Source organism: Anser cygnoides, chromosome 16 (assembly GCF_040182565.1).
Source record: "Anser cygnoides isolate HZ-2024a breed goose chromosome 16, Taihu_goose_T2T_genome, whole genome shotgun sequence".
Classification (NCBI taxonomy): domain Eukaryota; kingdom Metazoa; phylum Chordata; class Aves; order Anseriformes; family Anatidae; genus Anser; species Anser cygnoides.
Window position 1 is genome coordinate 8,438,920 of NC_089888.1, and position 20,873 is coordinate 8,459,792.

The 20,873-nt window shown below is 42.6% G+C and overlaps 2 protein-coding genes across 8 annotated transcripts in view; one reads left to right on the forward strand and one right to left on the reverse strand.

Moving 5' to 3' along the window:
* Positions 1–5,131, reverse strand: part of PARD6B (par-6 family cell polarity regulator beta) — a 28,012-nt gene extending 22,881 nt beyond the window's left edge. Inside the window, exons 1-2 of one of the 2 annotated variants that reach the window (XM_066978149.1) lie at positions 4,864–5,131; positions 551–773 (exon numbers count right to left, since the gene is read on the reverse strand). In XM_066978149.1, the coding sequence (XP_066834250.1) occupies positions 551–773; positions 4,864–4,929 (289 nt within the window). In that variant the 5' untranslated portion in view covers positions 4,930–5,131. Of the gene's footprint in view, positions 1–550; positions 774–2,125; positions 4,490–4,863 lie in introns of those variants that run through there. The other variant, XM_013190038.3, reaches the window with a different exon arrangement.
* Positions 5,132–5,210: 79 nt separating this feature from the next.
* The window catches only part of RIPOR3 (RIPOR family member 3), a 59,129-nt gene continuing 43,466 nt past the window's right edge, over positions 5,211–20,873 (forward strand). Inside the window, exons 1-4 of one of the 6 annotated variants that reach the window (XM_066978135.1) lie at positions 5,211–5,325; positions 11,936–12,035; positions 12,787–12,866; positions 17,732–17,823. In XM_066978135.1, the coding sequence (XP_066834236.1) occupies positions 5,226–5,325; positions 11,936–12,035; positions 12,787–12,866; positions 17,732–17,823 (372 nt within the window). In that variant the 5' untranslated portion in view covers positions 5,211–5,225. Of the gene's footprint in view, positions 5,326–5,370; positions 5,797–10,703; positions 12,036–12,786; positions 12,867–13,086; positions 13,459–13,521; positions 14,622–17,731; positions 17,824–20,873 lie in introns of those variants that run through there. The other 5 variants (XM_066978136.1, XM_066978137.1, XM_048072532.2 and 2 more) reach the window with 5 other exon arrangements.

A 20,873-nucleotide genomic window follows, 5' to 3' on the forward strand; every position in this document is an offset into this window, starting at 1 on the left:
AGCAAGTTGACAAACTAAGTGGCATTTACATTTGTGAAGTTTGCACAATCAATTTGTCATTTTGAAAGCTTCTGATTGTTTTATTCGGAAAGTGTGATAAAAATGGCATATTAGAAGTTAGTCTTTATACTGATACTTAATACTTCATGTAGTAAGACCTTCTAGATTCTTTTCCATGCTGTAATGGCCTCTCCCTTGTCTGATCAAGGCTGGAATTTTAAATGAAACGCATCCAACATATGGAGCATAAAACCCTAGAAATACTGAGCTGAAAGTTTATTTTCATTTACTTAAATGGAAGCAGAGAGAAGCATTTGCTAGAGATTTAACTTGATTTTATCCAACCAAACTAAATACAAGCAAAAAGCACAAAGCATAAATAGGTTGCCTGAGGAAGAAGCTCTTGCAAGACAGAAGAGTTGTAAATAAATTTCATGATCTATAATTATGGAATTCAACATTGTAGAATAGGGCATTTCCTCCAAACGTCATACTGTTACTGCAGCACAGTACTGCAAACAAATGATTCACCTGCTTCAAGTGTGCTTACCTTTTCTCTGAATGAAAATCCTGAGCAGAGGATTGGCTGTGGAAACTGCTTTATGATAGTTGTCGTCATTATTGATAGGCAGCAGGTCTCCGTGAATGTCTGTATATCCCACTAGGACATCAACATTGGGTATCTTGTGCACGTGCTGCAGTAATCCATAGAACTCCTCAAACTTCCCAGGTTTGGACCTCTCCAGAGAAAACCGTCGAAACTCTGCTCCAAACTACAACAAAATATATCTTTATTCGTACGGAAACCTAACATATACTTGAGCAAAAGTATGTTTTGTAATTAAAAAAGTAAATGAAACTATAACCATTAATTTTGAAGGGGAGTACAAAGGTCCATTAACATTGTTTTTTTCAAAGTTATCATAAGCTGCTTTCACTGCTGTTTATGTGGAAGCATTTGCTAATATGGGAAGTTAGCATTAAGGTGACAAACCAGTGCAAGAATAACAGCAAATTCTCACGTGCTTATGAAACAGCCATGCTCTGGGTAAGGGAGGGAACTGATACCCAGCACTGATGTTTATTGGCGTCTCAAAAACAAGCGTGATTGACTTTCTGTGGTATGTGACTACCTGAAGTTTTTCAAGGAAGTTTCTGAGCACATTAGAATGGCATGCATAGTTTGATATACGGCTCTGGTTAATGCATACAAGGCTTAGTAGTGTTCATATTCCTAGCTGTTCAGACCACAAACAAAAAGCCGCTTTGACCTGACGGATGTAAAGAACGGCTCCTGACTTTCAGCACAAACTATGCGCAGTAAAGCTTTAGTGATATGGTCTTAAGGCAATTCTGCTGTTGCTTGGAAAGAAATCAAGGGGGAATCCAACCACTACCCCCCTTACAAGCATTCAAAAGATTTGCCTCTGCCATCAAGACTCAAAACTTGATTGCACAGACATTTAAAACGTACCTGTATCCAAGGTTTGAAACAGATGAGGTGCAGACAATACACAAAATCCCACACACTTCATCAGTGGCACTGTACTTTCAGGGGCTGCATGTGCATTTAGTCATTATGACCACCCAACAAAAACACAAACACCCAAAATAACCCAGCTCCCTATTCCACTAAAACTTTACTCCCCTAAGTAAGATATAAGTTTTTAAAAACTAATGCTAACAATGCTTTAAGCTTAATTGTGAACAGAGCACAAGGGCGCATGGAACAAAATACTGACTGAAGTCTGAGCGTCAGCTTCAGGTATGTGCTACCCGCAGCAGATGTGAGGGTGCACAAAAAATACCAGGCCTCCAGACCCAGACCAACCCTACCTCACATTTGATTACAACCTTTAGGAGAATAAAGGCTTAAGAGTTCACACATACAAAGAAATGAAAACAAGGAGATAAAGACCCTGATGTTAGTGGGGTGTTAATGTGCTAACCCCAACACAACACAGCAAAACACCCTGCCCTTCCCAACACCTCACCTTCCTCCAAAAGGTGCAGATAAAGGAATCTATAAGCAGATAAAGGAATCTATTAGCTATAAGCATTCCTCTCCTAGAAACACTCCAATGATAGGAACATTAAGTCAGGAGAATGATTCATGTGTGCTTACCAAAAAGCAAACAGCTGCCTGCAGGAGGCCCTCCCTCCACGTCAGAGGCAGCATGCTCACTTATGACGTCGGTGAAAGAATTTGTCTCATGTTCCTATTTAATCTTGCTTCAGCTATTTGAAGTATGAACACTACAGAAACTCTCCAGGCATTGCACCAAATTCCATTTGCTTGGCTTTGACAAACTATGTAGTTTAAATACAATTAAGTTAAAAAAGCGAACAAACCTCTCAACTTGAAGGAAGTGTTAAGTCCTACTGCAGGAGGCAGACAAAGGACCAGCTTTTCAAACTTGGGATTTTAATTTTCCACGTGATTTTATATGAAGTTGGTGCAAACACTAAGAAACAAATCATCTGGCTATTACTTCCTAACGGGGCTTGCCATATGCTCAACGCTATTAGAAAGCAGGTAAACACAAAAGTAAAACCATGCAATTTCATGGGCAGTTTATTTTATCCCTCTGAATTGTTTTCGTTTCATATCAAATGTTGCACTCAATTCCATTAAAAAAAAAAAGATGCACTAGCAAAAATTAACAACTTGTAAGAAGTTTAAAGGAGACAAAAGATTCTAAGAGACTAATTTAAGAAAGGAAAGCTTCCTGCTACTGGAGCTGGTTACAAATACCCGCTGTTACGTGGTAACTCATCTGGGAAAACAAGCTATGTCAACTTACTAAAAAGTTACTAGAGGACGTAATAAGAGTAGCTTCTGAGAGGAATCTTTAAGTCCTCTATAACGCAGCATACTGCTGCTATACTATTAGTGGTCTCCAGCAACAGTGACAGAGCAAAACTTAGAGCTACTGTATCCATCTTTGTCTTATCAGTATTAGATTTCATTCTGAAAAAAAACACTGTTCCAAGTCGTAAGGGGGGGGCAGGACAGGGACCTGAACTTTCTGTCTCAGGATCTAGAAGTTTATCTGGGGGCTTTCATACCATCACCAGAAACTCTAAGAGGGGGTATAAAACTTGTCTATGATTAGAGAAACGGTGAGCCAGAATAAATACACTATGGGGCTTCCCAGGGCTAGCTCAGACCACTTACCCAAACTGAGTAAGCTAGACTACCAAAATAATTTTGCTCATATAACAACAAGTACGGTTGGGCTGTGCTGACATCTGTCAGTAAGGGCACGATTATTGATTTGGAGTACCTAAATAAGGAGCTGTGCATCACAGCCTTCAAAGCCAGGCAGTAATGCTCCCCTCCACCTCCCACAGAACCTTTCTTTTCAGAATTTCTTATTTTCATAGAAGGAAGATGACTACTACACTACACTAAATCAAGGTGATTTTAAATAATGCATTAGCGACAAGTAGTTCGAGGAATGCCTTGAAACCTGCTTTATAATATGCACTTAAGAGACAGTCCCTATTCATTAGAACTTCAGCACTTCTCTATGAATACCAAAGGGTGCATCACAGAGCTGATCGCCAGATACATTTTAAATCAAGCAAAGCACATGATCGGGGGAACATCAAACCTAGTAATTTGGGCTAAGGCAAGAAATATCCCACAGCAACAGCTATGTTTAACTAGTATTTGGAAGCGTGGCTGCCAGGTATTCCTGTGTGTTTTGACTTTGTCCACATGAAGGTTAAGTTAACAACACTTGAAAAAAATCATTACCACCAACGCAAGCTAAAGAAGCCAACCACACATTTTCTAGTAGAAGTTTCAGTGCTTGCCATATTAATCTTAAAAAAAGAAAAGAAAAGAAAAAGACACCCAAGTCCTAGCTGCTTCACCCACAGTGCAGCCGCGATACCTGATTTGTAGGAAATGACAGGACACAACACAGGCAAACAGACTGGAGACTAGTTTAGAAAAAAATCAAAGATACAAGAGACGTGTTTTACCGATAGAAGAAAACACATTCCTGTAGAGGTGGGCACAGAAAATGGAAAAGGATTTTTAATCTCAAGTTATATATATATTTTTTAATAGCTTGACACCACTTACGATGTCTAGGATCCAATACCTTTACTGCTGTAAATTTTAGTTCACAAGTAACTGCAAAATGATAAATCAAAGAAACATTATCCATACAAACGAGAACAAAGAAAAAATTTTTCAGAACCCTAAAGAAGCCTAAGAACCCCAACAAGACTGTGGCTCAGTAGCACATAAAAGTTAACAATTGGAAGAACGGATGCAGAGATACTGATGAGAGATGATTTACAGAACTGTGCGAAGCTCTGACAGCAAGAAACTGTTGGTATTAGCCGTAAGATAGATATGGGCTCGATAAAGTAACTCCCAGTGTAAAGTCCTCGAGGAGTTTATAAAAGAAGGCAAGTGCTGTGGTAAGGTAACGTAGCCAGGTAGCTACTCTACCGAGTAGGGCAAGCTATAAGAATATGCTCTACTTTAAAAAAAAAAAAAAAAAAACCAAAAAAAACCCCACCAACAACAAAGTATAGACATGCAGAATCATTAAGTTAAATAAATAAATAAATAAATAAATATTTCTTTCCTGGTTTGGACGAAGAAGAGGTTTGGGTTTTCCGCCTAAGACCCCTCTTTCCACTCAGACGCCCCCGCATTCTCCCCCTCCACCTCCTTCCCCTCCTGTGCAGCACTGGGGGCCCAACATCCCCCCCCGGATCCCCAAGCCCCCTTTTCTCCCCCCGCCGAGGACCACGGACGCCCCCACAGCGCCCCGGGCCCTCAGGGAGCCGGATCCAGGTGAGCCCGCAGCGCGCCCGCCCCCCGCCCGCGGCACCCACCTTGCTCTTCACCTCCATCGTGCCCAGGCCCCGGCTGCCCGCGGCCCCGCGGTGAGGCCGGTTCATGCCGCCGGGAGGGGCCGCACCTCAGCCTCGTCCCCTTACTCGGCTCCGGGGGGCCTCCGAGGAGCGCTGGGGAAGGGATCAAGGCGACAAGGGAGGGATCGAGGCGGGGAGCGAGGCCCAAAACCGCCCGCCCCCGGCGCCCTCCGCCCGCCGCCTCCCGCCGCCCTCACAGCGGGGCCGGGGCGGGGCCTGGCGGCCGCCCGCACCTGCCAGCCGCGGGGGGGGCGGGGCCGCGGCGCCGAGCCGCCACTGCGCCTGCGCAGTCGGGCGGGGCCGCGCACCTGCCGCTCGCGGGCATGCGCAGTGAAGGAGGGGGGCGCGGGGGCGCGCACCTGCGGCGGAGCTCGGCGGGGTTCCAAGATGGCGGGCGGCGCCCTGCTGAGGGGAGGGGGGCAGGTGGGACGCGATAGGGAGGCACGGGAGGGTTTTTTAAAAAAAAAACAAACTCAGGGAGCGGGCGTGGGATGTGACTTGGTAACCTTTGGTCTGGAGGAGCTGGGTCTTGTGTGTAAATACAGGGCTGTGGCGGCTAGAGATCAGCGCTTCGCCCCCTTCCTCCTCCTCCTCCTCCTCCTCCTCCTCAGCCCCCGTGCTGCGCCCGGCCTGGCCTCAGGCTGTGGAGCGCCCTCTGGAGCAGGAGGTGCCCCTGCCCCTGCTGGGGTATTAATCGTTAATTAATTAATCGCAGAATTTAATGATCTTTAAGGTCCCTTCCAGCCCAAACCACTCCGCGGTTCCTTCTGCCTTCTGTGAGGAGCTGCCAGGTCCCGGCCGCCCTGAAGGCAGGGGGCGATGCCTCAGGTGCCCGGCAGCTTGGTGCAGGACGTGCGCCTGAGTTCGAGGATGTGTGCACGGGTTACGTGGAAGGTATTTACAGGTTACATAGAGAGTATCTGGAGGAGTGGGATAGAAGTTTGAACTCTTGCTCTCTGGATGCGTTGAAGTCCATCCTGGCTGCAGGGTTGTTGGAGGAGTTTTTCATTTTAACTACATCTAATATTGTGGGATCTGGTAACATGTCTGAATGGTTGGTTTTGTGGCCTGGTTTATTGGCTTTATACTGTCAGGAAATCATTTTTTTTCATATAAAGGCCTACTTAATTTCCTTCTTAGGGGACTGACAAACCTACATAATGGGGAGACCATTTACGTTTTACAATCTGAAGAAAAAAGATTTTTCGTTTACATAATTTTGCGTATACAGGCAGAAAGCATGTAGATTGATCTAGTTGTGTCAACAAACCTTTGAAATTATTTTTTTTCCCAGCACATAAAACTGGTAGAAGGGAATTCAGTGTGAGGCATCCTCTTGTATGCTGTGTGCAGACTGCTTTCAGGAGTTCAAACAGTTCCTTGCGGTTGAGGCAAGGTGTGAGTGTCTAGTCAGTTCTGGTAATCAGTAATATTAAAAAAAATCCAGTACTGAATCACTTTTAAGTCGGTAATGTTTTGTACAGTTGATCTTGTCATGCCAAAGGCAAAGAAATTGCAGCTATCACTCAAGCCAAGACAAGTTGTAATTACTACAGAGGATATTGTTAATTCTTAAGTATAGTTTGCTGTCAGACAGTGTCTAGGCTAATTCTGGTCTTCCCATCCTTCATCTAGTATGTTTTGTTTCTACTCTGCAAAATGATGAGAATCTAGCCTGCAAATTTAGATAAAATCTGTGTGTTGTAAACAGAAGGCAATAGATTACAGCTACGTGAGCAGGACTTGGATAAAACCTTCCATTTTGTCACTTTATAATTACAAAATTGGAAAGAGTTTGGACTACTTTCCATTTCTGTCTTCCACGGCGTGCTTGTCTTAGAGAGTTGTAGGAAAGCACCAAGAACACCTTTTCCAGTTGTGGATTTTTTTTTTTTAAAGCAATTGGTTTGCCATTTTTCTTTGGAGGAAAAGGGGGGAAGAACCTTCTGAAGATGATTTGTGCTTGAAGCCATCATGCAGTTAATTTTATTGCTATAGATTTATGGGGTATCGTCTAAGATAATTTTTTTCTGTCTTGCATTCCTCGAATGGTTGGAGTTCCATTCAGTGGGTGTGGTAGCATGCTTAAGGAGTCAGGGCAAATTCATTTCAAGTCACTGAAACCAACCTAGTAAAATGTATTAATCACTGGCTTGCTTTCATCACGAGGAGCTGACGTGTGAGGAAGGAATGCAATAAACAATTTGATTTCAGATAAAGGTAGGGAGAGAGGCATTTTGTGCCAGGAGTAGCACAAGTTTATAGAGCTATTTTAGTCACAATTTCTGTAAAACCTATGACTTGATCACGACTATTCATGGCACCTTTAGTTTCAGCTCCTGTGAAGCTGAAAGACAGGTTGGGTTTCCTAATCTCTGGATAGCTGGGGAAGTTTGTGGGAGGACTCTTTTTTTTTTTTTTTCCTGTTTGTTTTCATGGGGAAATTAGTTCACTAAGTCCACCGTGGAGTATAATGAGATGCTTCTTTCCCATCTCAGTATTTCCCACTTTTTAATTGGAGTGGCATTCCGTACAGCCCTCCTGGGAGTTGAAAGAATACTTCTAAGAATAAAAAATGTCTACCAGCATATATTGACTGTTATTGATGACCTACCAAATCTTTTACTGTGTAACTCAGAGCTTATGCTCTTTCTACATTTAACTTCAGCTATTTTTTATTTATACAGGACAGTGCTTGCTCATTAGATCAAGCAGGTGGCAATCTGATTAAATACTGGAGTTGATGAGAGGTTTTTTTCTATGGGAAGAGAAGTTTTATTTTAAAATGATAATAAGGTCATATCACAGATTCTACTCCTTTCTTTTCACAAATAGAATTTGTAGGCTTTCTTTTTGATACATTCATCTTGTATAGCAGTTATATTTCCCTGCAAAGAGTGGAGTTCTCAAGAACAGTGTATATGCTTGGATAGCTTTGTTTTCAGAATGCTAGGGATATATGTGACATCAAATTGTTTTTCCTTTTCCCCTGCTAAATACAGGCAAGGCATTCTTGTTGTAGAGGTATCTGATGTTCACAAATGCAAATAATGTTGTAAAGCACTATTTATAGGTACCCACGAAGCCATGGAACATTACGTTCTGTTATTTTCATAATATTCTGTTAACTCTTGTGATCCTGGAGTAGGATCCCTGAATTTACAAATGTTGCATTATATAGAAAGAATTTGTGAAAGGTAGCTTGTTATATTTTATCTCCATGAAATACAATCCGTACCAACAGCACTATACAAATACAAGCACAAAGCTCATCAAGTAAACCCCATTACACAGCAGTTCAGTTAACTTATGAAGAACAGTAATATTTAAATAGTGCATGTATGACAAGAACTGAGTTCTTATCCTGGAATTGTGACACTTGGTGCCATGTACATTTTAAGGGGGGGAGGGGGGATTTTTGTTTTGCTTTGCTTTTTAGTAACGGATGTATTTGTTTTTTAACTGCATATCTATAAAATGACTTTCAGCACGGAAGTAGTGATATAATAGTATGTAGCTTCTCCTGTATGCAAGTCAGCAATACAATACAATCCTACCAACAGTACAGCGGTTGTATAGGTGCAAGTATATAGTTAGAAACCATGCTGCTGCTAGATCTGCGTAGGTCAATAGATAACACTTTGTTTCCTTCCCTAAGGTAGTATATGAACATTAGTTATTTATCTCTCCAGTACTCACTATTTTTGATCTAGAATTTGGAAAAAATATGATGGATCAGAGGAATAATTGCTCAGAATTTTCTTTTAGGCTTCCTGTTGGTAGAGTTTGGAATTTTAGTTTTGTCTTAAAGAGAGAATTAGATAAAAAGCTCCACTTAAACTTTTTGGAGTAAAGACTTTGCTTTTAAGCTTGTCTCGAAAGCATTTCCTGCTACTGGTGGATAAAAATGCCCCCTGCTAGCAGCTGCAGCCTGGAATAAATGCTGCTTTAAGTGCTTTCTGCTGAATAATGCGAACTTAACGCCTTTTACTACAAAGGAATGTTTTTAGACAGAATGGTGTCTGATAGATCTTAAAATTACTTGTGACTACCCATGGTATGCTTAACAGAGCAAATCGGTATGCTTAACGGAGCAAATCAGCATGCTTTGCCAGTTAATTACCTATCAAACACGCAGGTAACATTTGAGCTTTAAAGCTGCCAAGCCGCTGTGGGTCCTGACAGTTTCATCTTTCATCGGGCTCCTGTTACACAGCTGGGCTGCAGCGTTGTTATACCCCCTCTTCCTCCGGGTTACGAGGTTTAAGCACTCGGCATGGTTTGGCTGCCAGCACTCGGCAGTGTTTGCAAACCTCCCGCGTTTACAGCCGCGGACGTGCTTCCCGAAACGTTGCACTTAGCTCCCGTTTCCTGGGCTCCCGTACTCTGGTCTAGGAGGAGGCTGCTCTCGGAGCTGCCAGAAGCAGATGTCCGGCTGCTTGGCGAGGAGGGGCTGAAGCGGGGCCGGCCGCGTGGCTGCCGGTGACAGCGGTAAGCAGCCGCACGGAGCACAGCGGCACCGCTCGCTGTTCGTTACCGGGCTCCGTGCCGCGGCTCCTCCCGGCTGCTGCTGCGGGCGGCGCGGGGCGGGGCCCGGCACGTGGGCGGGGCTTACAGCAGGCCCCGCCCCCACCAGGCCCCGCCCCCAGCACCAGGCCCCGCCCCCCGGCGGCGCGGCGGGAAGTGCCAGCAGGGGGCGGTGCGGGGCCGCGGGGCCCCGAGCCCCGTTTCGGGGGGCTGGGAGCAAGCGCCGCGTTCGGGCCGTGGAAGTGACTGCAGGCTTTTTGTTCGGGGTGTGTTGCGAGCACGCGTGAGCGAGGAGAACCCGGTGCGAAGCTACGGAGTTGAAGCAGGCAGACGTGTATATGCTGACATAATAGGGCTGTCACTGCTTATAACCGAGTAGTACTGATCCACTGGTAGTAAGTGCAAATAGAAAAGGGCAAGCCGGGAAGAGCGGCAAAGCAATTCAGTTTTTCCATGCATGTCACATTTGGAAATACTGAGTCCATGTGAGTTCAGCCACTGTCACAGTCCTGTTCAGCTTTTAGAGTGTATTCTCTGCTTCTGTTGGCCCATCTTCTAGTTTCCCTCCTGAGTTATAACACCGTGAACTAGAATTTCCAGTGCAGGCAGATGGATGTACAAAGAAGCAAAAACTCAAATGCTTAGAATTCTGGATCCATGTAACTGCAGTTTAATCTTATTATAACACGCTCTCAGAAACTCTCGGTAAATATTCTTTATATAGGGATGGTGTGCTTGAACGTCTGAAGTTTGTTGTGTTACAGTAACAAAGGTGCCTAGCCAACGTATTGGTAATCTGTTTCTATGCAGATTACTTCATATTAATTAACATTGAAGTAGCATTTTAAAATGAAAAGAATGCAAAATAAAGAAGGGCGGTATGGAGAGACAAGGAACTGTTAGCATACATATTGCTTGCACCAAGAGCTGCAAGAAGAAGGATTGTTTTCTCCAGGTTAGCCTGGGGTAAAGGACCATATTAAGACTGCTAACTAGGTTATTAGCTGAGCTATTAGCTACTGCTAGTGTAAACAGAGGTATGGCTTACAGGAGCCTTTATTAAAAGTCAGTTTAGTCTGGATCTTCCTGAGTAGCCTGGTCTACTCAGAGTTTTCTGTCTATAGTTCAGTTGGTTTAGAGACCAAATAAGAATGACTTAAGTCGGTACTTAAACAATAACATTGTTTAAAGTCAATCTGATAATTATTAAAATTGTTTAAAGTGAATCTGATTCTTCCAGAACACTGGTGTGGCTGGAACAGTCAATGTATAATATTTTTTGCAACTGTCCTGAATATTTCATTGCAGAATGATCTGTGTGTATCGTTGGCACGTGACTTGATGGATGTCAAGTGGCTGAATTAATATTTGTGAGGTGCTTTGAGATTACTGGAGAAAACATACTCGCATTTTTAATGGCCCTTTAGGTCTGAGAGACATCAGAATGTGTTTTATTTTTTTCTTCATAAATATTATAATGGTGGCAGCAATTGAGTATTTACTGCTTTTTATATGCGTGAGAATACCAAACATATGTATTTTTAAAGGAAATTCCAGAAGACTGTGAAACTAGCTTGTAACAATAGTTTTTAGGTTTGTGTCCATTGTTTTCAAGAATATGTAAATTGTTACATTATAGAACTCACTTTGAACCCTGCTACATAATTAGCTGCACTAAACATCAGTATTCAATTTGGAAAATCTGTAGCCAAGTGTTTTATTACAATTTCATGGAAAAGGAGAGAATGTGAACAAAACCGTTGAGCAAATAATCTGAAATGCAGTTAAAAATAATGAAAACCAAGCACCAGCCACATAAACACACCAGATGAAGACACAGCAAATGAAGATCATAAAAAAATAAACTGGAATAAAAACACATACGACCAATCCTCAGCTGAACTAAATATGGACATCTGCAGAGGGAGCGATGGAACTTCGGTCATTTGCGTTAGCTGAGGGTGTGGTCTGTGCGATTTATTATAAGTCAAGAGGAAATGACAGTAACAGTAAAGGTTTCTTGGTCAACAGCAGTTGTGTAGGGCTCCTGCAGAGATTTGGTGTTCTGACAAACGTCCTCCTGCAAATCCAGTTAAGTTGCTTTAAAATAGCCCCTGCGTGCTCCACCCTGCTGCGTGGCTGGCACACTGAGACACGAGCCCGCGCTGTTATGGCTGCAGTGCACAGCCCAGGTTTTAGCATAGCCCTGTGCTGTGTGAGCTGATCCGATACAGCTCACGCTGCCGGGCCTGAGGCAGGAGCACGCAGCCAGCTCTGCTGACCCCCCTGTAAGACTAGTAACCCCAAGCAGAGGCTGGCCATGTGGCTTGCTCCATTTTAGACTGCTATAGATGTATTTGCCAGGGGGATGCTTCTTCGAGCAGTGTGATAGATCTTAAAACCCTCAAATACCGGGAAAGGCGAGAGAACAATAAGTAGAGTTACAGTTCTTAGAATATGTAATGTTGTTACATGCACGAGTCCATGTATTTACATCTCCTTGCAGTTTGTCTTGCTAGGAACATCAGTTCTGCAGTTTGTCTTCTCCGTGGTGTATCACTGTTGCCTTTTTCAGCCCTCCAAGCACCTATCGGTTTCAAGATCAGGTATGAAAACCACTTTTACTGGCATTTCAACACTGTTCGTTCTAAAGCATATTAAACCGAAAGTGCTTGAGTTATATGTTCAGCTGACTCCATCAGCCCATCTGTTCTTGTCTCCTATTGCTCTCACCTTCATGTGTGTCTATTCCCTCCTGCATTTTCTTAAGACCATGCTTTTTTCAGTTATGTGAGAGATCTTCCCTTTTCAAGGCTTTCATTTAAGCAACGTCATAAAGTACTGTAAAAGAGCAATAACTCTGCCCTGACAGGTTCTTGTGGGGGATCTGTGGTCATCTGGTGCTTTGGGAGCTTTAGCTTGCGTTTTATCCTCCTGAGACAGGATCGTAGGAGAGCCTGCTGCGTGTCCTAGGTCTTGCTGAACGTGGTCAGAAGGGGAGCAAACACGTTTAGTAATAAAGTTATCTTACAAGCACATCCAACTTCCGTACAGTCAGCTCATTTGCTTCGCGGGGAGCGTCGAGCTTCCTGTGCTGTCAGTCAATCAACTTGCTGACTCCGCGGGGAAATGGCGAAAAAACAGGTGAAAGTGAAAGAGGGATGAGACACACCGTAATTAATACAAGGTGCTGTGCCCAGGGCAGGAACGCAGTTGTGCGTTGGTGTTTACAAAAGGCCTGGCAAGGCATTGTTCAAAAGAAAAGAGATGTGATTGTGTGGGTTCATACGGTGAGGCAGGGAACCTGGGAGGATCTCGTCCTGCTTTCTACATCACAAATTCACATCTTTTTGCCAGGCTTATGTGGAAGGAGTCCAGAAAACAAGCAGAAGGGAGCTCATTCTGGAGGAGCAGTGCCTGCCTGAGGAAGCAACGAGGTCAGTAGTGGGTGCAGCAGAAAGGGCTTGGGTTAGCAAAGAAGGAAACAGAGCGAACGACACATGTGCGGTAATAGAAAACCTCTGGGAGGACGGGATGGAGAAGGGCAAGAGGCGATAGGAGAAGGATAGATGCTGCTTAGGGAAAGGCTGATGAGGGCTGTGGGAGGATGGTGAGGAGAGCAGGGGCAGGAGGGATGCCCGGGGGGACGGGGGTGGGTGGCCCCGCGCGCGGAGCCCCTTTGCCCCGGCCCTGCGGCGCGGTGGGGCCGGCGCTGAAGCAGCTGGAGCAAGCGAGGGGGCGCTTGGGATGCTCCCTGATTAATAGCAGAGGGTCCGGGCCGTGACCGCAAGCTCGGCATGTGCCGGAGCCTCGCTGCACTTTCCCAGCCCCCCTGCCAGGATGAGGGGGGTCGGAGGGAGGGAGGAAGGGAGGCAGCGAGCGGGACGGGGCGATCGGCAGCCAGCTGCGAGCCAGCAGCGCTCCGGAGCCGCGGCTTCCTGGAAGCGGAGCCCGGCCGGGCGGCAGCCGGCGGCGATAAGCGGCGGCTGGCGGAGCCCTCCCGGCGGCACGGCCTCTGCGAGCCCGCAGGTAAGGCAGCACCTGGCCGCACCACCGGGTCCGCGGGGCTGCGGCTGGCGGCGGGGAGAAGCAGGGTCCCGGTGCCTGTCCCGGTCCCGGTGGAGGAACGGGCGGCCGGGAGCCGCGGGGCAACCGGGAGGCACCGGCACCGCAGCGGGGAGAGCTGCGGGAAACCCACAAGGGCTGCCCGGGCCCTCCGGCGGGGGCACCTCCGGAGAGCCGCGAGCCGTGAGCAGGCAGGCGTCGAGCCCTGCTGCGGCAGCGGGGAGGTGCGGGGGTGGTTTAGCCAGGGGTGAGCGCGTTCGTGCCAGGAGACGCCCGGGAACCCCTCGGGAGGTGAATGCCTGGCTGGGGCAGGTGGAAAAGTCAGAGGAGCAGGGCGACGTTTATGCCATCCTGCGGGGGTTGTGTTTTGGAGGTGTCGCTGTACGGGCTGGTAATATTTTTGTAAGCTCTTTTTGACTGTGTAGAGGTTGTATTTTATTTGCTCATAAATATGGATTGAGGTTTTGGATCGTGGCCCGGTTACGTTTTGCTTCAGACAGAGTTTACTTTCCCCTTTCAATAAGTTTTAAATACGTTGGGCCATATGGAAATTGACTTGTTCATCAACCCAAGAAAGCTGAACGAATTTGGAAAATAATGTTACATAATTCTTGAGCGTGCGAGTATCGAACCAGAGTCAGAGCAGCAGTACTCAAAACTCCCGATTCAGTCATTCACTTAGTTGGTAACAAGACTTAATCTGTCTCTACCAGTGTTTTCACAGCTGTAAAATGGGAGCTACACCTTTTAATGAGGGGCATTACATAATCTTTTTGGAAAGACTTTACTGAAAAAGAAAAAGCATAGTAATAATCATTTTAGATTGTGTAAGGGTAGTAAACAACGCAACATACATCTGAGGGAACGTTTTATGTTGAATGGAGAGGTGTCTGAGAAAGATGTGGTGTCTAGTGGAACACGAACATTAGGAACTTCTCTGTAATGTTCATTTCTCATGCAGTTGCTCAGTTACATGCTGCTGCTCTGAATTCTGCAGAGTGGATGACATAAGCACTACACGTAATAGTGCCCAAATGGGAAGGAGGTGTTACCGAGTAGCAGACCAAGCCCACTTCGTGCCCCACGTCTAGAGAGAAACTTATCAGGGATGCAACACGTGCGATATGGTAGTGAACAGCTAGCTTGTTAATTTTTTCTGCCAGTTAGATTCTGAATATTGTTTAGAGGAATGAAAGGGCGTCCGTGAGACAACAGGTTGTGTGTCCTATCCTGTGCTCAATTCTAGAGTCAGTGACTGAAGTGAAGGAGTGGCATTTCTGTTAACAGCACGAAGCCAGGAATGGTGAAATATAGGCCAAACAGTGAGTTATGTAATGCTATTCCCTAAAGGGTAGTATAAAGACGAGATGATTTCCTTATGTCAAGATGAAGAGCAGCAGCAGAGTTGCTCTGCAATTTTCGCTCCAGCCCTGGGTTCCTTAGGATCAATCCAGGCAGGGACCTGAGACCCCATAAGAGCAGATCAACCAATGTCACTTTATTCCCTTCCACAGCTAATTTCTCTGCAAATACTCCTTTACAATGTGCTTATAAAGAACCTGAGAAGTGGAGTGGGGCCATTATAGCTAAAAAGGAAGTCAGTCTATTGGGAGGGGAAAGTTACAATTGTGATGTGTCTCTCTCGAGGGCTTGAAGAATGATAATGTGGAATTGTAGTGCACCAGGACAAAAGAGAAAGTTATAGAAAGTATAGAAAGTTATGCAAAACAAAGCAAGGGAATGAGACATGTCTCAGACGGGTTGTTAATCATGCCCTTTGGATGAAATAAATAGTGAGGCTACATTGGAAGAGTAGATATTTTATGTAAAATAGTGGGTTTAATATTAGTTTAATATACACACTTGCTCTTAGCCAAAAGACTGAGAAAAAGGGAACAGACGGAGTTGAATTATCCAGGTTGTTATTGACCAGGACTGGATTTTGGAAGGTGACTGGCTGGTGACAATCCAAAATTATACAGACAGCAAGTCTTGCAAAGACCATCAGCAGGCCTTTAATGACTACAGGTGCTCAGGGTCCTGGGTTTAATTCTGATCTTAAGATGACGCCTCCACTAGTCCAAGTGGGACATAAAGGTCTGTTTCTGACTTAACAGTTTTTATCCACTTTTTCCAACTTTTCCATTTCTGTTGCCAGTTTATTCTCCCTAAGTGCAGATTGCTTTAAACCAATATGTCTTCAAAGACATAGGGCCTGAAACCATAATTTCTATTCAACATTTTAGGAAAAAAAAAAAAACAAAACTTGGTTTTCAGCCAGTCAGTGCATTTAATCATTACTAATTTAGAGGATCAGAATACCAGACGATCTCGCTTTCTTTGTCACTAATACAGAAAATACTGTAAGTGTAGTTAACAAACCATTTTGTATGTAATTGATCTAGGTTTGAACTTGGCTATTTCTAGTTAAATAATGAAATCTGTTTCATGGGGAACTTAAAATGCGATTATTGCAAAAGTAACTGTGTCAGTGATATTTTCTTATCCATCAGATATGTTCTTTCCATTAATTCATCCCTGATTTGCTTGATGGAGTATCAAAAATCTATTTTCAGTATTATTTTTTTAACTCCTGCTATTTCAGGCTGAAAGTGCAGTAGTCCTTGCAAACTGCTCTGGTTCTTACATCATGGACTGAGATCCACTGTAGTGTTGACGTCTTATGGTGTCAATCTCAATTGAACTGTAAAATGCCCCTAATAACTTGCTTTGGAGTATAGTCTTACAGATTATTAGAGATTAAAAAAAAATGTTCATATGCTAATTTACAGCCCCAAGTTCAGTTTGCTAAGTTTTTATTCCTGTTTTTCTTTCCTTTCTCTATAACTAAATTGTTCAGACTACAGATTCTGAGAATGCTGGCAAGCTGAAGCTGGGATCTCTAAAACATAAACAAAGTGTTAATAGGTTCCTATAATTTCAAGTAAGAAAGATCTGTTGGTCCTCAACAGCTTACAGAGCCAAGGACTGCATGCATCAGTATGGGCAACAAGCAGCAGAGGCATTCACATCTAACAGACACTTCAGACATTCTGGCCTTATGTGCTCCTGACGTATCTCATCTGTAAAATGGTGATAGTACAGTAATGTTTACATAGTATTGGAGAGATGATAAAAAATCAATATCAAGCGTTCTCAACGATGTAGGGCAAGTTATGTTTATGATTAAGAATGAACCTTGTTCCTCTTAGCTGAATACTTTCTTCACATTTTTCATATGGTAGGAGCAGCAGTAACAAAGCACTCATCATTTTATTAAAAAAAAAAAAAGGCTCATAGAATGTGTGCTCACAACAGTTTTCTCTAACCATTGTAGGAACATTTTAAAACTTGTACTTTTAAGCTATGCATAAGTATTGATAGTTAACAGTATGTGCGCCTATGAAGGCGGAAAGGGTTATACGATTACATGTGTTTGCAGATCTCTCTTTGCTTCACATTCTTGCAGACCAGAACAACAACATAACTTTCTTCTTTCAGGATAGTTAATGTTCTGGCCCAGAATTATAGCACCAGATGTGTTGCCACAGAAACAATTTAAAAGGAGAAGGAATCGCAAGCGAGTTGTCTTTCTAATGGAAAATGTAAAAGCAGTATTAATGTTTTAGAGCATGTCATTGGTTTTCTACGTGTGTTATATGTTTGTGCATGAGAGAATAAGGAAGAATTGTACTTTTTTTGTTTTGTCCATCTGTTATTGTTTTAAAAGCTCTATACAGGGTTGAAAATTGAAAAACACTGTATTATGGGCATGTTACATACCTCAGAGACACTTTTTATTAAATCCTGATTCATTTTTAGAAACATTTTCCTTGAAAAGTGTGCAGTGTGCTTGCAGATTTACTTAGCTCCACTTGCGGCATGCTTTGGAAAATATTTCCAGTAACAGTTGTTTCTGTTAAAGTAAGGAAACATATTCAACTATATAAAATTATCCCAGATTTTGATGCTGAGAATTAATAGCACATTCTTACTTACTGTAGTTGACATGCTGATGAAAAGAAGGAATGTATATAGGAAATATTTTGATTTAATCTTGCCTAGGAAGGCTTAAAGCAACCAGAGCCCTGGATTTTAGCTAGCATTTCTTTTACTCTGAATTGTTGCCATAGGGTACTCTATTCAGCATATTGTTTTCTCAACTGTTATGAAAATATTTATCTGGACAAAATGCAACATAAATTGCCTTAATATCTCCTTTTCACTTTGACCACAGAAGGGCATCTTATTTTCCTACCGTTTTGTACGCTGTTTGGGGGTAGAATAACAAGAAAAACATCCATGAAGGCCAGAACTGCAGCAGAACAGGTTGGCGCCTATAATTGTATTGGAAACTCTGCAGATATGGATACATCTTGTATTTACAAAAGGAGATTTTTCTTGAATTTAGGCTGATGTTATTTAATTTAAGAAAAATGCTGACAGAATTGTATCTGTACTAGGATTTCATTTTACTCAAAGACTTGTCATAAAATACAGTGTCTGTAACTAACATTGGTGGGCATTTCTTTTATGAAAAGACTGAAAAAAAATCTTGTATGACTTTCCCTGAAAAATCAGGGAAAATTTTTAAAAAGGCCTTAATCCACACATGGAGACTTGTTTCCACAGTTATTTGTCATATATGCTGTTGGAAATTATTTCTCCTTGCAAATTTTGAAATACAACTGTCAGGGTAGATGAAGAAAACATAATTGCATTTATCTTACCAAAATTCAGGGTGAAGCTCATGTTGTTTTGAAGTGATGGAAAAACATGATTATGTGCATCTTTGTGCATAATGCTAACTGGTGATTTTGGAGGATAATAAGCATAGACTGTTATCCTGAGGAGCCTTTTTTATTATTTATTTATTAATTTATTTATTACTTGCTCTCTGTGAAATACGTATTTTTTAAATCTTATTTTACAGTGTAGCACTGCTTTTTGTATAACCATACTTTTAAATGTGTCTCAGTTTGAAAATACGTATCTTATTCCCTTTGTTCCTTATCCTTTATACAACTCTAGCATTTTTACTTTTCCATTGTTGAAAATTACTTATAATAGAAGTATTGGAATATGTCAATGTATACAGGAGTTATGAACAGTTACGTAAGCTTATGAAAAAATGTTCCACCTCTTTATAAGTGTCCTACAGGAGTAATCTTTTGAAACCTATCAGTTTTGGAATTAGAGTGCATACCATGTCACACATTTGAGTTTTGGCAGGTTCACAGGCACGTACATCACCAAACAAGATGTGCCATAAAGATAAGAAATGCATTTCTCTCTTGCATTCCTTTTTCGGGCAGAGCTCCAATTTTGGGTGTGGAAGGAATGCAGAGCTGGGCCTAGCGCTTGTGGCTGCACAGGTTAGGAGTGAACTTTCAGTGTAAAATCTGGATCTGAAAATGCATCCATATTTTGCTAGAAGACCACAGTTATTTAAATCCAGGTTTCTGGTTTGAGTGTTCTTTGGGGCTGAATCAGTCCTTGTTTGCAAGCTGATCCAGACATCCCCGTAATTAGTTCACATCCCTTCTGTTTGATTCCATGAGGAGACAGGTTAGTCTGTCTTTAGGTGGTAGAGATTTCCCAGACAGATATTGTAAACTTGAAATATAGGTACTTGTAATTTTCTTTAAAATGTCCTTTGGGCCTGAAATTTCTTGTGCTTGGTTTCAATCCAGTGTTGAATAAGACTGGAAAGTCTGAATAATGTCAGTTCAGCTGCATTTGAGTTATTCAAGTGCATTTTAAAAATATGTACTTTCCACTTACATTTTTTCCATAATTCTTTGCACTCACGTAACCTCTGTCTTATTATTTAAATTGCCACAGACGTGAAGAGGAAAAAATCATTCTCCAGTACCAGGATTCAACAGATAACCAAATAGGGAGGCAGTTGAAAGACCTCAGTGTACTTTAAAGTCATAATGTTTACTGCTTTATTGTTAGCATGAATAGGTTTACATTTCTAGTAGTGCAGACAAAATACAATATAAATAACTTCCAGTTTTCCTGTGCACTGCGTTTCCACAGTGTTTACATTCTGAAACTGAAATTTTGCAAGAAGAGTTTGGGTTTCTCTGAATTGTGAGGAAGGATTTTATTTGATGAGATCCATAAAGTCAGAGTGGTAGGCCATAGTTTTCCCAAAGATTTGATGCACGTTCCAAATGCATATGTAGCTGATGGAGCAGTTATTACAATTTATCTTCTCATTTGTGTGAAAATGTGGCTAATACTTGATCTATACAGAAAACTCGTAGACTTTTCTCAAGTTGGAAAGATTCATAGCTATTTAGCTGGTACCTGTGTACCTGCTGTGTTTTGTTTGTTTTTGTAGTGGAAGATAAAAACATAAATGCAGTTACAATGGATGGATCATGTTCAAAAATGCTTCAGTTTAGTTCCGTCAATAACATAACAGTTTTAACATCACTGTGTTTGTTAACTGAGCATTAGAGTGTGCCTTTTTCATGCTTTTAGTACATTAGTTTATGCATAGACTTCATGAAAATCTGTCCCTATGCTTTTGTTATTCAGCGTCTGAAATGGAAGCCCACAGAGTGATCTTGAAGGTACTGGCACCTTTCAAGGGAGTCCTGTATGTAGAAAGCTGACAGGAAATACTACTTTAATTAACCACAACTCCCACTGAAACAATGGACCTATCCCTTGTGTAACTCTGTTGAAGTCATTGGATCTTATTCCTAATTCCACTGAGGCCGAGTTGTGCCCCTCCCTTTTTCTGAAGTGTTCACATGCCAATGTGTTGTGCAACCAACATAATTTGTTAACAAATGAAGAATTTAATAACCTTAAAAAATCAGTGCAGGCATCCCAGCAGCCTGTAAACAAACATCAGAAGTACAAAACAAGTAAGTAGTGGTGTGAAGTACCTTAAAATTGTTTGAGCACAGGTTCTTCAAGAACAACACAAGTCTAAGGCATATATGCTCTGAAAGAGAAGGTTTGGAAAAGATCATGTACTGCATCTTTTGGTAGATCCAGATATCGTTTCTGTATCTACACAGCCTAGCTTTTGTCTCCAGAGCTGTAGTAATACATGGTGAATCTTTTCCCACTGTGCGTGTGAATTTACTTGCATCCTAGTTTAATTTAAAGCAATGAGCAAGTATACTATGACCTCTAGTCATAGACCTCTCTCTCAAGTAAACCAAGTCGTATGGAGCAAAACGCCGTTTTGTCTGTTATAACATTGAATGGACTGTGTGTCATTGCTGCTGTAAGCGTGTCTGGATTTAATTCTGGATCTGGATTTGTGTATTGCTGGGATTGCTTGTCAACACGTATATTGTATCTGAATGGCCTTTTCTGAATTTTGAAGAGTACCCAAGTGATTTTCTGCC